This window comes from Petaurus breviceps, unplaced genomic scaffold (assembly GCF_028583685.1).
Source record: "Petaurus breviceps papuanus isolate PSGF00001 unplaced genomic scaffold, PetGlider_PUasm1.0 90564, whole genome shotgun sequence".
Lineage (NCBI taxonomy): Eukaryota > Metazoa > Chordata > Mammalia > Diprotodontia > Petauridae > Petaurus > Petaurus breviceps.
Window position 1 is genome coordinate 945,289 of NW_027187275.1, and position 14,738 is coordinate 960,026.

Here is a 14,738-nt window from a genome sequence, read left to right on the forward strand (position 1 = left end):
GACTCCTTTTTCTTGTCTAGTCCCAACTGTGGCTAGCTAGAGGAATCCTGCTTTCTCTTAGATTATCTGAAATCTTCAGGGAAAGATAGCAAAGATGCCAAAGAACATACTTTTTTGTTTCTTTGTTTTAAAGAATGATATAATAATTTCTCTTTTACCTTTCTTAATTTATGAAATCATAAAAATCATAAATCTAGGGAAGATAAATGAATCACTGGATAGATATGGCTAAAAGACCTCTTTTGTGAACCTAGTGCAATGAACGTTATTGGCCTCAACTTATTTCAGGATCTAATTAAAAAGTTATCTAAATTAAAAAAATAATATTACTGATACAAAACGTAGCTAAGAAACCCAATATGCATTTAAGTCTGATATAGGCTGGTAGAACACAGTATTAAATTTGTTTATTAAATTAGTTAGTTTTGAAAAACTACTAAAGCAATTTGCAATCTCTAGATTGATCATGCAGATTTAGTTATGAGTCAAACTATAGAAAGCATTCCTTTGCACTAGTGTAATTCAAACAAATGATTAATGGCTGGTCATTTCTGTCTTAGGGTTTCTGTGAAAATTTTGCTATATATATATATATATATATATATATATTTTTTTTTTTTTAAAGAACACTTTGCTGAAAATGTTATTCTTGGCTCCTCACCAAAGCATTGTAAAAAGTAATGTAAAAATATTTCTGAAGTAATATACTTAAGTGAAATGCACTATAAAAACATAAAGCATCATTATTGTTAATGGTTCAGGAAGGAGTGAATTTTCTGATTAATTTACAATATCTTAAGAAATGAAGATTAAAAAATAAATAGACAAGAGTCCCATATTACCCTAGAGTAACATGATATATTACTAGGAAGTTGTATTTGGCTCAGTTGTCATTTCAGAAAATCATCAAGGAGATTTTTGCTTGTTATTTAAGACCAAAATGGTCCAGAACTGACAGAAAACATGCAAGTTTGAACTCAAAATGGAGGAGAAAAAGAATGAATTATAATTGATTTTTTTTTTTGCCTTTTGGAGGGCAATTGGGGTTAAGTAACTTGCCCAAGGTTACACGGCTAGTTTTTTTTGTGTGGGTATTAAGTGTCTGAGGCCGGAACTGAACTTGGGTCCTCCTGACTCTGGGGCCAGCGCTTTACTCACTGCGCCACCTTGCCACCCTATAATGGATTTTTGAATGTATAACAAAATTTGAAATACTAGCCAGTTACTGTAAACAACATGTAAGTGTAGAATCCCAAACACAGTTTGGCAGTACACAACATACTCAAATGGATCTGACAGTATCAATATATGAATTCCCTCTCTTCCTGCTAGAGTCCTCCTATAGGGTTTCTAATAGGATCCAATGAAAATGCCAGGGGCCTTCCTTGAGTTTTCCTAATATCTTAGAATTACTAATTGAAGCAACCAGGCTATCAAATGATTTTCCCTTGCTCTTGTCACATGACCAATCTATCTCTCTTTCAAAATCATACATTTATCTCATGACATTCTTTACAACTCTTAATTACTTATGTGTAACATTACAGCCTACTTACACCTACTACACACCTATCCATTACCATTTGGCAATCTACAATGTCACTTCTCCAAAGACTGTAGCACTCCATTTCTTACAGCTCTATAATATTAATGGAAGGATACTGATATTAAAAATATGAGCCTTTAGTTCAGAAAGAAACTGGGGATCATTAAAAGAACTTTGTAATTTTCCTAAAGGCAATTCTTTGACAATCCTGGTCTTTCCTTCTTCAACTCTGGGTCCAACTAATTTTCATTTATAGCACTGGCTCAAGATGTATATACTGATGGCCAAGCCCTACAGGTTATCCATCCAACTATATCAGTCTGGATAACAGGTTTGGTGTTTCCTGTGTGAATAGTCAGGTCAAACTCTTTTGAATTATTAGTAATCTTATTTAGGAGGTTATGCAATGTTCCAGAGCTTAACGCAACCTGTTGATGGACTGTTCAGTGTCAACAGAAGCATATGGTGACCTTTGCCATCTATAGAATAGAATCCTTCTTTGACTTGAACCCTTGAATGCATCTCAAGATACTGTTCAACATCTTCAGCAAGCACAAGTTCCCTGTTTTATGCTTTGCTTAATTTTAATTTTCAGAGGACAAACTTATTTCAGCTGTCCTATGTTTCAAATAATTGGACATAATACATATATCTATCTATATCTATATATACATATATCTACATTGATATATGTATATGTATATATAAAAAAAAAATATGGTCTACTGTGGATTGTCATTTGCGAAAGCCTGACTTGACTGTGTGTAGCATGGAGGATGGCAGAAAATTATGAGCAATATTGTCCCATAATAATACAATGGCAAATAGTAAAGTTTAAAAAGTTTAAAGAAAGTTTGGCAAGAGACCTTACTAAGTAATGTCATCCCAAGAACATTTAAGGGTGAAAAAACAAGAGCAAAGGAAAGATAGAACTTTGCACCATTAAGGAGAGTAGAACAAACCATATTTGAACTCTAACATCATGCACTTTCTAGATGTGCTTATAGAGGAAACTGAAACTGCCTGAAGTAGGTAGTATGGGAAAAACAGCTGGATCGAATCAATATACCATAATTTGACCAGCCATTTCCCAATCAATGGGCACTCCCTTAGCTTCTAATCCTCTGCTACCAAAAAAAAGTTACTTTAAATATTTTTGTATACAAAGGGTCTTTTTCTCTTTGACGTTTTTAGGGTATAGACCACGTAGTAGTAAAGAGTATTAGGGTAAAGAGAATGTACACATAGTTGCAAAATGATTTCTAAAATGGTGAGACCAAAATGATTCCACCATCAATAGTACATCAATATACCGGTTTTCTTGCAGCCCCTCCAACATTTGTCATTTCCTTTTTTTTGGTCAACTTTACCAATTTGAGAAGCATGAGGCTTTAATTTATATTTCTTTTGCTACTAGTGTTTTGGAAATTTTTTTCATTACACCATGGATAGCTAGTTTATTCCTTTAAGAACTGCCTGCTCATTTCTTTTGCCATTTACCAACTGAGGAATGTCTCTTCTTACAAATTTGAATCAGCTCATTATACCTTTATCAGAAAAACTTGCTGCAAAGCTGCTTTCCCAGCTGTTTCCATACTAACCTTAGCTGCGTTAGATTGGTTAATGCAAAAACATTTTATGTAAAAAATTGTCTATTTCATCTTGTGTGATCCTCTTTATTCACTGTTTGATAGTGAACTCTTCCTCTATCCATAGGTCTGAAAGATTTCCTTCTTGTTCCCCTAACTTGTTTATGTGACATTTTAGATCTAGGTCACATATTTATGTGGCATTTATTTTGGTGTATGGTATAAAGTGTTGGTCTAAATTTAATTTCCACCAGACTGTTGTCCAGTTTTCCCAACAGTTTTTGTCAAATACTGGATCCTTACCACAGTAGTTGGAGTTTTTTTATTTATCCAACACTACAGTAGCAGGTTGGTTTGCTTCAGTGTGGAGTAGCTTTAATCTGTACAACTGATTGACCTCTATTTTTCAATCAGTATCAGATTGTTTTTGAGACTGGTCTGTAGTATAATTTGAGATCTGATATCTAGGCCTCCATCTTTCTACTTTTTTTTTTCATTATTTCCTTTGAGATGTTTGACCTTGTGTTCCTCCAGATGATTTTTTTTTCTAATTCTACAAATTAGTACTTTAGAAATTTGACTGTTATGGCACTAAATAAGTAAATTAATTAAGGCTGTTTTGCCATTATATTTATTGGTTTGGTTTGCCCATGAGCAATTAATATTTCTCCAATTACTTTGAGCTATTTTTATTTCCATAAAGTATTTTGTAGTTGTATTTGTATGATGCTTATATGTCTTGTTCTATATTTCTTCAATGGAATTTCCCTTTCTATCTCTTCCTGCTGGGTTTCATGGCTAATATACAGAAATGCTGATGATTTATGTGGATTTTGTGTCTGCAACTTTGTTAAGTTATAAGTTTCTTCAAAAAATTTTTTGTTGATTGTTTTAGGGTTTTTCAAGAACACCATGATATTATTTGCCTAATGGTTAATCTTGTTTTATTTGCCTATGCTTACACTCTCAATTTCTTTTTCTTATCTTATTGCTATACCTAGAATTTCTAATATTACAGTAAAAAGAAGTGGTAACAAATGACTATGCTTGTTTCACCCCAATCTTACCAGAAAGGACTCTATTTTATTCTTGTTACATAAAATGCTGGCTCTTGGTTTTAAATATATACCATTCACCATTAAATAAAGGTCCACTCATACTTATGTTTCTCTTGTTTTAAAGACAACTAGGTGGTGCAATCGATAGAGTTCTGGACCACAAGTCAGGAAAAACAGTCTTCTGATACTCACTAGTTGTGTGACTTTAGGCAAATCACTTAAACTTTGCTTCCATGTCCTCAGCTGTAAAATGAGAAAAATAATAGTATCTACCTCCAGGGTTGTTGTGAGGATAAAATGAAGCAATATTTATTAAGTACTAAGCAAAACTTGAAAGGCTGTAAAAATACTAGTTACTATTATTAAAAATGGGTGTTGTATTTTATCAAAAGTCTTCTTCTGTATACAGTGACAATCATTATTTTTGCTGGTCTAGTTATTAATATATTCAATTAGATATTTTTCCTAATATCAAACCAACCCTGCATTTGTCGTATAAATCCAAACTGGTCATAGTAAAGAAAGCTTTATAAAAATTATATCATCTTTGTGATATACTGGTTTAGCCTCTTTGCTAATATTTTATTTGAAATTGTAGCTTTCCCCCCTCTATTTTGACACTCCTTGTTCAGGTATCCAGATCATATCTGCATCATGAAAGGAATTTGGTGGGATCTCTTCCTATCTTTGTAAACAGTTTATATAATGTTGAAATTAATTGTTCTTTGAAAACTTGACAGAATTCACTTGTGAATCCATCTAATGCTGGGTGTTTTTTTTTTTTTACTTTGGGGGTTCATTTATGGTTTATTTGATTTCTTTTTCTGAGACTGGGTTGTTTAAATTCTCTATTTCTTGTTCTGTAAGATTGGGTATTTTATATATTTTTGTAAATATTCATCCATTTCTTTTAAGTTGTTGGTTTTGTTGGCACATGGTTAAGAAAGCCAGTTTCTAATCACCTATACTGCTTCTCCATTTGATGTGAATTCTTTTTTCATTTTTGAAACTGGTAATTTGGTATTTCCCTTCTTTTTAGTCAAAGTAACAGTTTACATAGTTTATTCTCCCCTGAAATAAAATCTGTTCTTTCTGGGACTGAGTCTAAGGTCCCCTCTCCCAAAGCAGAGCAATACAGCTATGGGCCTTTGCACCTGGTGGTCAAGTCTTGAGTCTCAGTTCCTCCACCTAGAATGAAGTGATTATCTTTGACACTGTGGCTCTTGCTTGGGGACTGAGGTTCACAGCCCCCTCCTGGGGATCATGATGACAGAAGCCATACTGAGGTCATAATTCTTCTCCAGTCTCTGAGACTGAGGAGGGGGGTAGGGGGGTTGAGTCACATGGTGGTCAGGGCCAAGTCTTGTAGAGGTCAGGGGAGCTGGGCTACAAATGCTTCCTCCTAGTCTGCCATCTTCTCCAGTCCCTTCTGCAGAAATTGATCTGTTCCTTTTGAAGCACCTCTCACTCACAGCAGCCCTTAGCATGTTACCATGGACCTAACAGCATACCCAACTAGAGTCCCAAGTCATTACAGGATCCAATTTTAAAATGAGTCTTTATAAAGAGAACTTTAACAAAGAGCAAACCCCCAAGGTGAAGATCTTCACTTGGGGTTCATGAATACTTCATTCTGTCCACCAGACAAAATCAGCGGGTAAACTCAACTGGGACAGGATAATGTGGGGAGGGAGGAAGGGAGAGTTATTTCAGTTATTTCAGTTCTTTTAAAAGGTTTATTTTTTCTCAAAAAGGCAAAAATATTTGTCTTTGATTTTTATTTTTAACTGAAGAAATCTGGCTTACATACAGCTGGAAAAGAATTTTTACCCTCATCACCCCCAAAGGAAAAGATAGCTATGAATTATTGTTGGTAAAAAGATAACAGATTTATTTATAGATATGTTTTGGAATGTATTTTCCATGAATACACAAAAAAGGAATTGTGTACTTCCTCATTATAACAATAATTTTTTAAACTCATATTTATATAGTTTAAAGATTTACAAAGTACCTTCTTCTTACAAACCTATAAATTTGGTAGTACAAGTATTATTATCTCCATATTTCAGATGTGTAAATTGGAGATTACATGTTTTTCCCATGGTCATGTAATTTGTAAATGTCAGAGCAAGGCTCTTTCTAATATATCATGGTTTCATATTTTCCCTAATCCATCATACATTGCTAGGTTATGTTGTAAAGAGATAGCAGAGTAGCCAACATAACATTCAATGGAGAAACACCATAAGCATTTCAACTAAAATCAGATTCAAAGCAAAGTATGCCTTTTCCTACTGGTTTTATTTGATATATTATTAGAAATTCTAGCAATAAAACAGGACTAAAAGGGGGTTAACGCTGGGATTGAAAAAGTCAAAATATCATTATTTACATGTGACAAGGGATTGTATCTAAAAAATCCAACCATCTCAACCAAACTGTTAACAGAGACACTGAATGAGTAGAAAATGATTGTAATATAAAAAACAAAATTATTATTTTTAAAGCTCTTACTAAGTAGTTATAAAAAACCATTGCAGGCTGGGCAAAAAAAGAGAGAAGCAGATAAATGGAATAAAACAGAGCAGATATCTAATCCAATGTATATAAAAGACAAGTGTTTAAGAAAGCTTTAGAAAAAAAAATTAAACTGGGGAAAGGATTATTTAACAGAAAAGGAGAAAAAAATGGAATGAAATATTTTTCTCCGTTGTGGAAATTTCAATTCAACAAATGGAAGGAATTACTGAAGACAAAACAAATATGCTTGCCTACATAAATTTTTTAAATTGCACAGCAACAACAAAAAAAAACCACAAAAGAAAAATGACAAACAAAAAATTTTGGCAAAAATGTATTCCATTTAGTAATCTTTTTGTCATGTTTTAGAGTCTGGAAGTATAAGACCCTCTTCATTCCTCAGCAGCTTTTCTCTTGGCCAATTAATATTCTTGTCTTTCTCTTCCATATAAATTTCATTTGGATTTTGCATTATCCTATATATAAGCCCCTTAATATATTGAATTCATAAATAAGAGGCATTTCCAGATGTTACCAATACAGCTTAGCACCTTCTCTGAAATTTATAGTCTTAAAGAGTTGCCTAGAAAACACCGCAAAAAGAACTGACTTTCTCAGGGTCTAACAGCTAGTATTGTGTTAGAAGGCAGACTTAAACCCAGATGTTCCTGACTTTGAGGCCAGCTGACTATTTGCTATGCCAACCTGCCTTTCAGAGGGTAAATGTGACAAAAAATAACCTCTACAATATAAAAGGAACTATTAATAAGTCACATTGCTAAGTCCTAACCTACAATGGATAAATGGTCTAGAAAATAAACAGCCAGTTTTAAAAAGAGAAGTACAGATTATCATTTACTTTAAAAAATATTAAAGTTTACTAACCATCAAAGAAATGCAAATTAAAGCAATCTGAAGGTAACCCCATAACCATTAAATTAGTAAAAGTGGTTAAAAGCAACAAAATTCAGTGCTGGTGCAACATGGAGATACGCACATTCATTCATTCTTCATGGAATACAAACTTATAAGGCACTTTGGGGGAGCAATCTGCCACAATATATAGTCAACAATAAAGGGATAATCATACCTCTGTGAGCTAAGAATTCTGTTGTTGAGAATATGCACTGGCAATGCTAACAAAAAGTTGGGGGCTGGGGCGGGGGGGAAAGATGGAAGTGGACTAAGTGTGTAAGTCCAGGAGAATCAATAAAGCACTTAAGGATGGCCTTAAGGCCACAGGTTCCCCAATCCTGGGTTAAAGTAAAAAATCAGACCCAGAGCGATGAATGCCACGTTAATGACAGCCAGACAAAGAAGAGGGAAAGAGAATAAATATACCAAGTATCTCAATGGGCACTTGGAGGGAGAGGCTGGAGAGGTGTGATGATCATTTATTTTGGATGAGGCCTGCTATTTCATTGGTCTTGGGAAGCAGAAGGTCACCCTCCCTGCCACTGGGAGTCTTAGAGAACTGTCCAGGGTCCTGAGCAGTGCAGAGATGTGCCCCAGGGTCCCACAGCCAGGGAAGTGGAAGATGTCACTACCCCATGCTGACTTTCATAATAACTGATCATTATAATGCAATGGCACTAACATAATGTAATGATTTATGAATAGAAATTCATTTAAATGTAGTCACTAAGTAAATTCTGCGGGTTGTATGGATGTTCAATAAACAGTTCTGAGGAGGCAGCTCTGGAGTCAGAAGATCTGGGTTCATACCCAGATTCTGTCGTTATGCAAAAATTGTATGACCTTGGGCAAGACACTCATAATTTCCAGGTCTCTTAAGCCTTTAAGCTGTAAAAAAAAAAAGGTGTTATATTACCTGACTTCTGAGGTCCTTTTTCAGTTCTAAATCTATGATCCTACAAAATAATTTTAAAAGCGGTAGCACAGTATATATTACACACATAAATGAATATACACAAATGAATTTCAAGGCAAATAAAAATATAATTTTGAACATAATAGAAGAATTAGTTAGAAAGCAACCTCAAATTACAATAAATCAACAAAGAATTTTAATGAAGATCTAATTAAACTCATACATATATTTCCATGACACTAGAGTCAACATATACCCCAAGCTCAGGGAATACATAAATGAAACAACTTGATTTAAAATAGTTGAATAATTTCTAGACATTAGGTAGAATTTACATGATTTTTAAAAAGTACTCTCATGAACTTAATTCTGGAGTCACATTTTTGTTAAATTCCTTTTTTAAGGTTAAATGAGATCAAAATTTAATTTCAATAATAATCATAATTACGCCTATCTTGACATCCAATAAACTGCATTTAAACCCCATGGGAATTCATATATAGCTTAGAAAAGTGACTAACTCACCAAGGATTCAGAGTCTCTCTCAGCTCTTTTCTCTTCAAACAAACGTATTTTAACAGCACTCATCTTATCGGTATCAGCAAGGACATAATGCCTTGGATTATAGTCTTTGGATAAGCTACCGAGAAGTCTCAGAATTTCTGTGGTGTGCCCACCTGAAAACAATATTGAAGATAGTAAGCTGCAAAAATGTATTACTATCAAGAAAGGCTATTTATTCATCGTCTCTTTGGTTTAGTCAGAGGAGATCCTACACTTCCTTTTTACCTCTACAGATACTGCTGGTGGTAGAGTGGATGGGGCTTTGGGCCTGGAGTCAGAAAGAATTCTGAGTTCAAATTCTGCCTCAGACACTCTCTAGCTATGTGGCCCATGGCACATCACTTCACTTCTGTTTGCCTCAGGTTCCTCAAATGAAAAATGGGAATAGCACCTACTACCTGGGGCTATTGTGAAGACTAAATGAGATGATAATTGTAAAGCCCTTTGCACAGTGCCTGGCACACAGTAGATGCTTAATAATTGATTATTTCCTTTCTTCCTATATAGAGTCTCAGTAAGATCCTTGTTTTATGACTAAGTTTCAAAGAATTTCAGGGTTTAGTAGCCACAAATTCTATTGCCATACATAGAAAGCTATGCTTACACATCATTATCTTGAGATTTAGGTAAATCCTCCAAAACTTTATCACCATAATGCCTATGCCTAAAGAAAATCCTAAATGGACATACTCAGGTCCCAATTAATGTGAATAAATAATGAAATCTCATGAAGTGGTTGCATTATTCAAATGTGTTTCTACTGGGCTGGAACCAATGACCACATTTTACACAATTATAGCTTCAAGTAGTGCAAACTCAAATACATGTGACCACTTGAGGGGATTTATTATTTGCACTTATCAGGACCCAGATGTAACAATTTGATTTTCCTTTATTCCTCTAACCCCAGATTTTGCAGACCTAAATCTCATAGAGCTAACTGCCTCTGTTCACCTATGTTATTCATCACCTCTCAGTTTTTCTGGATGATCATCTACCTACATTGGACTTTCCATGTTAAGAGTTGACTTGACAAGGATCATGTGTTTTATTATTCTACTCTTTTTTAAAAAGAGGTTTATTAATGTATTTTTTTGGATGGGCATAGAAAACCTCTCAATATCTTTCCCTGGCATCCATCACAGAGGAAAACAGTTAAATGATCAACAAAATGCCTATGCAACAAAATGGCTATACAACATTCCACACTTGTCAAGTCAAAACAACAAGCATTCATTAAGCACCAACTATGTACTGGGCACTGTGCTAAACACTGGGGATTCAAAGACAAAAAACAGTCCCTGCTCTCAAGGACTTCACAGTCTAATGAGGGAAACACCATTTAAACAGCTATGCACACACAAGCTGTTCAGAGGATAACTGGGAAGGCAGTAAGGTTAAGGAGGACTGGGAAAGTGTTCTTACAAAGGTGAGACTTTAGTGGAGACCTGAAGGTAGCCAGGGGAGAGAGATGAGCCAGGAGAGAATTCTAGGTATAGGAGACAGACAGTGAAAATGCCCAGGCATCAGAGATGGAGTCTCTTATTCAAGAAACAGCAAAAGGCCACTGTCATCCATTGTTACTGGAAGAGCAAGGTATAAGAAGAGAGGAAAGATAGGAGAGGCCCAGGTTGTGAAAAGCCAAACAGAAGATTTCATATTTGATCCTGGAAGCAATAGGGGATAATGGAGTAGAATGAATAGGACAGTGCACCAGACAGAGCTGAGCTTCAGGAAGATCAATATGATTCTGAGGTGGGGAACCTGTGGCCTCAAGGCCACACGTGGCTTTGGGGAACTTTGGATTCAAAAGGCTATACTTGAGGACCTAGAAGGCTACAAGTGGCCTTGAGGCTGCAGGTTCCACACCCCTATATAGCTGATTGGAGGGGAGTGCCTAGAGGCAGGGAAACCAACTAGCAGCATGAGGTGATGAGGGCCTGGACTAGAGGGAGGAATGTTTGATGATAATATAAAACATTCCACATCTGTAGACCCCAAACCTCTATACCAAGAGAGGAAAAAATGTGTCCCATCATCTGTCTGCTGGAAACAAGGCTGGTCACTGCATTTGACTGGAATGCCAGTGACTATTGGTGGTGTTCTTTTTCTTATTGTAGTCACTGTATAACCATCTGTTATGGGAATGGGAATCATAAGATCTTCCCTGCCCCTAGGCCCTTTGATAGGCTTAAGTGACTCTGAGAACCTTCCTTGATTTGAAAATATACTCTGCCCCCTAATAGGCTGAATGTGGTCACCTGGAGCCTGTGGCAGGAGGCCTGTTTTTCAGGAATGCCCACACCTTGATGCTTTGTGATTGGGCAGTGGGTCAAGACTGTTGTGACATTCTCTGAGCCAGGAGAAGGCTATATATACACGCTGATGTGAGATTTTGTTTTGGGGCTCACTTTAAGAAGAGTTATGTGATTTGATCAGACAAGACTCTGGGCAGCCACTGAGTCCCCCAGCTTTGAAACCCCAGATATTGATGCTTCCCTCTCTGGTAACTGACTAGGTATGAATGTAATGGTCAGACAGCTAGAAGCCTGTCTGTTGATCTGTTCCTCTGTCTGTATTTTTTGTCTGTTTGTAACCTCTGTATTCTCTGAAGTTCGGGGTGCTAACCTTTTCCCCCTGAACTAGGTAAATGACTTATGTTTGATTAAAGCAAGATTGTTAACCCATTTTGAGTTGCTTTCCTTTAGAAAAGCAGATCTAAGAACCTGTGTTGGCAGCTACCCTGAGTATGCTGGGGTGCTTGCTGCTACACCATCTCTATTTCTGCTTATTTCATTAAGCATCAGTTCATACAAATCTTTCCAAGTTTCTATTGAATTCCTCATATTTGTAATTTCTTACAGCACAATACTCCATGACATTCATGTAGCACAAACTGTTTAGCCATTTCCCAATTGATAGGTACCCTTTTGTTTCCAATTTTTTAATACTATAAAAAGTAGTGGGAGTTTTTCTCTCTTTAGCCTTCTTTAGGTATAAGCATAGTAGTGAAATCTCTGGGTCAAAGGATAGGGACAGTTAATTCACTCTTCTAGCAAAAATCCAAATTATTTTCCAGAATAGAGAAACCAATTAACTCACAGTTCTACCAAGAGTATATTAATTAATGTGTCTGTCTTCCCACAGGCTTTCTAATTCCTTTCATTTTAACAAGAAGCTATTTGTTTAATAAATGGCTCATAGATTGGGTTTACTGTAAATATTTACATTAGCTTTATTTCAACCTAAATATAAGAATAGTATTGTGAAGATCAATGGAGAGTATGTAAAAGTGATTTGCAAATCTTAAAGTGCTACATAAGTATATATAAATATGAATGCATATAAATGTATAAACAAATAAATATAAATGTATGTGCATATAAATAAATATATAAACGTATACTCTGTAAGCAAATATACAAATATAAATAATATAAATGTATAGGTATATAAATGTAAAAATGAATGTATAAGTATATTTGTTAAGTTGTTTTTCAGTCATGTCAGACTCCATTTGGGGTTTTCTTGGCTGAGATACTGGAGTGGTTTGCTATTTCCTTTTCTAGCTCATTTTACAGATGAGGAATTGAGGCAAACAGGGTTAAGTGACTTGCCGAGGGTCATTTCACTAGGAAGTGCCTGAGGCCAGATTTGAAATCACAAATACATGTATATAAATAATTATAAATGCATAGATATATAAATAAAAATATATAGACATACAAATAAATACAAATGTATAGGGATGTAAATATAAATCAATAAATGCAGAGAAATACAAATCAATACAAATGTATAGGGTTAGAAATCTAAATAAATAAAATGTATAGGGATAGAAAGATATTAGCATATAGGAATATATATAAACACAGGTATATATAAATATAATATAAACATATACTTATATGTGTGTGAATATATAGGTATATATAAATAAATGTATATGTAATAAATCTGTACATATAAATAAAATGTATAAGGATATAAAAATATAGGTATATAAACATAAATGTGTAGTATGTAAATATATAGATATAGACACAGTGTAAATACAAATGTATACATACATAAATATATAACTACATATATAAAATATATACAAATAAATATGTATAAGTAAATGACTTATAAATGTCTCTCCTGGTAAGCTCCTTCAGAACTAGGATTGTTTTTATCTTTTGTGCCTCCAGGACCTAGTACAGATGGCACACACTAGGCACTTGATAAATGATTGCAGATTCATTCTATATTTGCATGTATATATATATATGTATGCGTACACACACACACACACACACACACACACACACACATGCCCAGTGGGGGACCCTGAATGTTGGTAACCTGTAGGATTATGACATCCTGTAGCTAACTCCCAGACCCTGCAGGACTTGGCCTCACTACTTCATGCTAGAATTGTGTGTCTATATACGCGGGTATTTATTTGCATATTTATGTACACATACATTCATATTTGTATACATTTATATGCCTGTGCATTTCTATAGAGAGCCAGTGAGGTCACCCGTCTCCTAAGAGAGGCGTCTGGTACAGTGGTACTAGAGCAGGTCATAACCTCTCTGGGCCTCAGTTTTCTCATCTGTAAAAGGAAGGCGTTGGACCAAGTCCCTCCCAGCTGCAAATCTGGGGTCCAGGGACCCCAAGTCCTAGGTTAAGGAGGTGACCTGCATGGGGGGAGGAAACTGACATGGAGGAAATCACAGAGGAGTCCATTGGAAGTTCCAGTTCTCTGTTTGGGGCTTTTCCTGAATTCAATTAAGAGGAACCCCGAAAGCTCCAACACTGGTAGCTAGTGGGTACAGTGGACAGAGGGCTGGACTTTAGACTTGGGAAAACTCGAGCTCAAATCCTAGCTGTGAGACGCTGGTCAGTTCACTTATTGTCTCTGGGTCTCAATTTCCTCATCTGTAAAATGAGGGTGAGGGTATCAATTTCTAGCTTTAAAATCGATCATCTTATTCATTGGGATCATTAACATCACTGAGCCCAAAATCTCCAGTTAATCAGCTCGGGCCAGTAATTCACAAAAACCACATAGACCAGCATGCAACGCTTCAAGCAAAACAGAAGGGGGAGAGGATAAGAAACCACAAAGCCGCGTTGTCTTTTGGGGCTTGTAGTCCTGAGGGAGACTGGGGGGGCGGGGTAGGGGTTATGTCATGTGACCGGCGAAGCTACGACCTCGGTCTACTCACCGGACCCGGCCACCACCAGCACCCTGACCGACACAGGACACTCCTCTTTTCGGAAGTAGAGCCACAGCCGCAGCAGTACGAGAGCAGCAACACCCCCTACAGCGATGAGGCAGAGGAGGAAATTCATACTAGCTGAGAGGGCCCATGAGCGCCGCAACCAGGAAGGGAAATCCGCGGTAGAAGTTCGAAAACTACGGGAACCGAGGAAGCTCGAAATGTCTCAGCCCCGTCGCTTTCCGTCGCGTTCTCGGCTGCCTGGATTGTCGATTCGCTCCGAGAGGTGGCGCTCGGGTCTAAGGAGGGCGGGGAATGATGGAAATGATCTCATTTCCCTCACAGCGGTTGGCCTGGGGGCGGGACTTCCGACTGGAGGAAACACGAAAGTGCGAGTCCGGCTACCTGTGCAGT

At 36.3% G+C, this 14,738-nt stretch overlaps 2 protein-coding genes across 6 annotated transcripts in view; one reads left to right on the forward strand and one right to left on the reverse strand.

The window, feature by feature from the left end:
• ALG14 (ALG14 UDP-N-acetylglucosaminyltransferase subunit) overlaps nucleotides 1-14,622 on the reverse strand; it is a 92,777-nt gene extending 78,155 nt beyond the window's left edge. The window contains exons 1-2 of one of the 2 annotated variants that reach the window (XM_069063381.1): nucleotides 14,331-14,622; nucleotides 9,073-9,224 (exon numbers count right to left, since the gene is read on the reverse strand). In XM_069063381.1, the coding sequence (XP_068919482.1) occupies nucleotides 9,073-9,224; nucleotides 14,331-14,457 (279 nt within the window). In that variant the 5' untranslated portion in view covers nucleotides 14,458-14,622. The remainder of the gene's footprint in view (nucleotides 1-9,072; nucleotides 9,225-14,330) is intronic. The other variant, XM_069063380.1, reaches the window with a different exon arrangement.
• The window catches only part of RWDD3 (RWD domain containing 3), an 835,110-nt gene that overhangs the window by 178,140 nt on the left and 642,232 nt on the right, over nucleotides 1-14,738 (forward strand). The gene's annotated exons all lie outside the window — the stretch shown is intronic.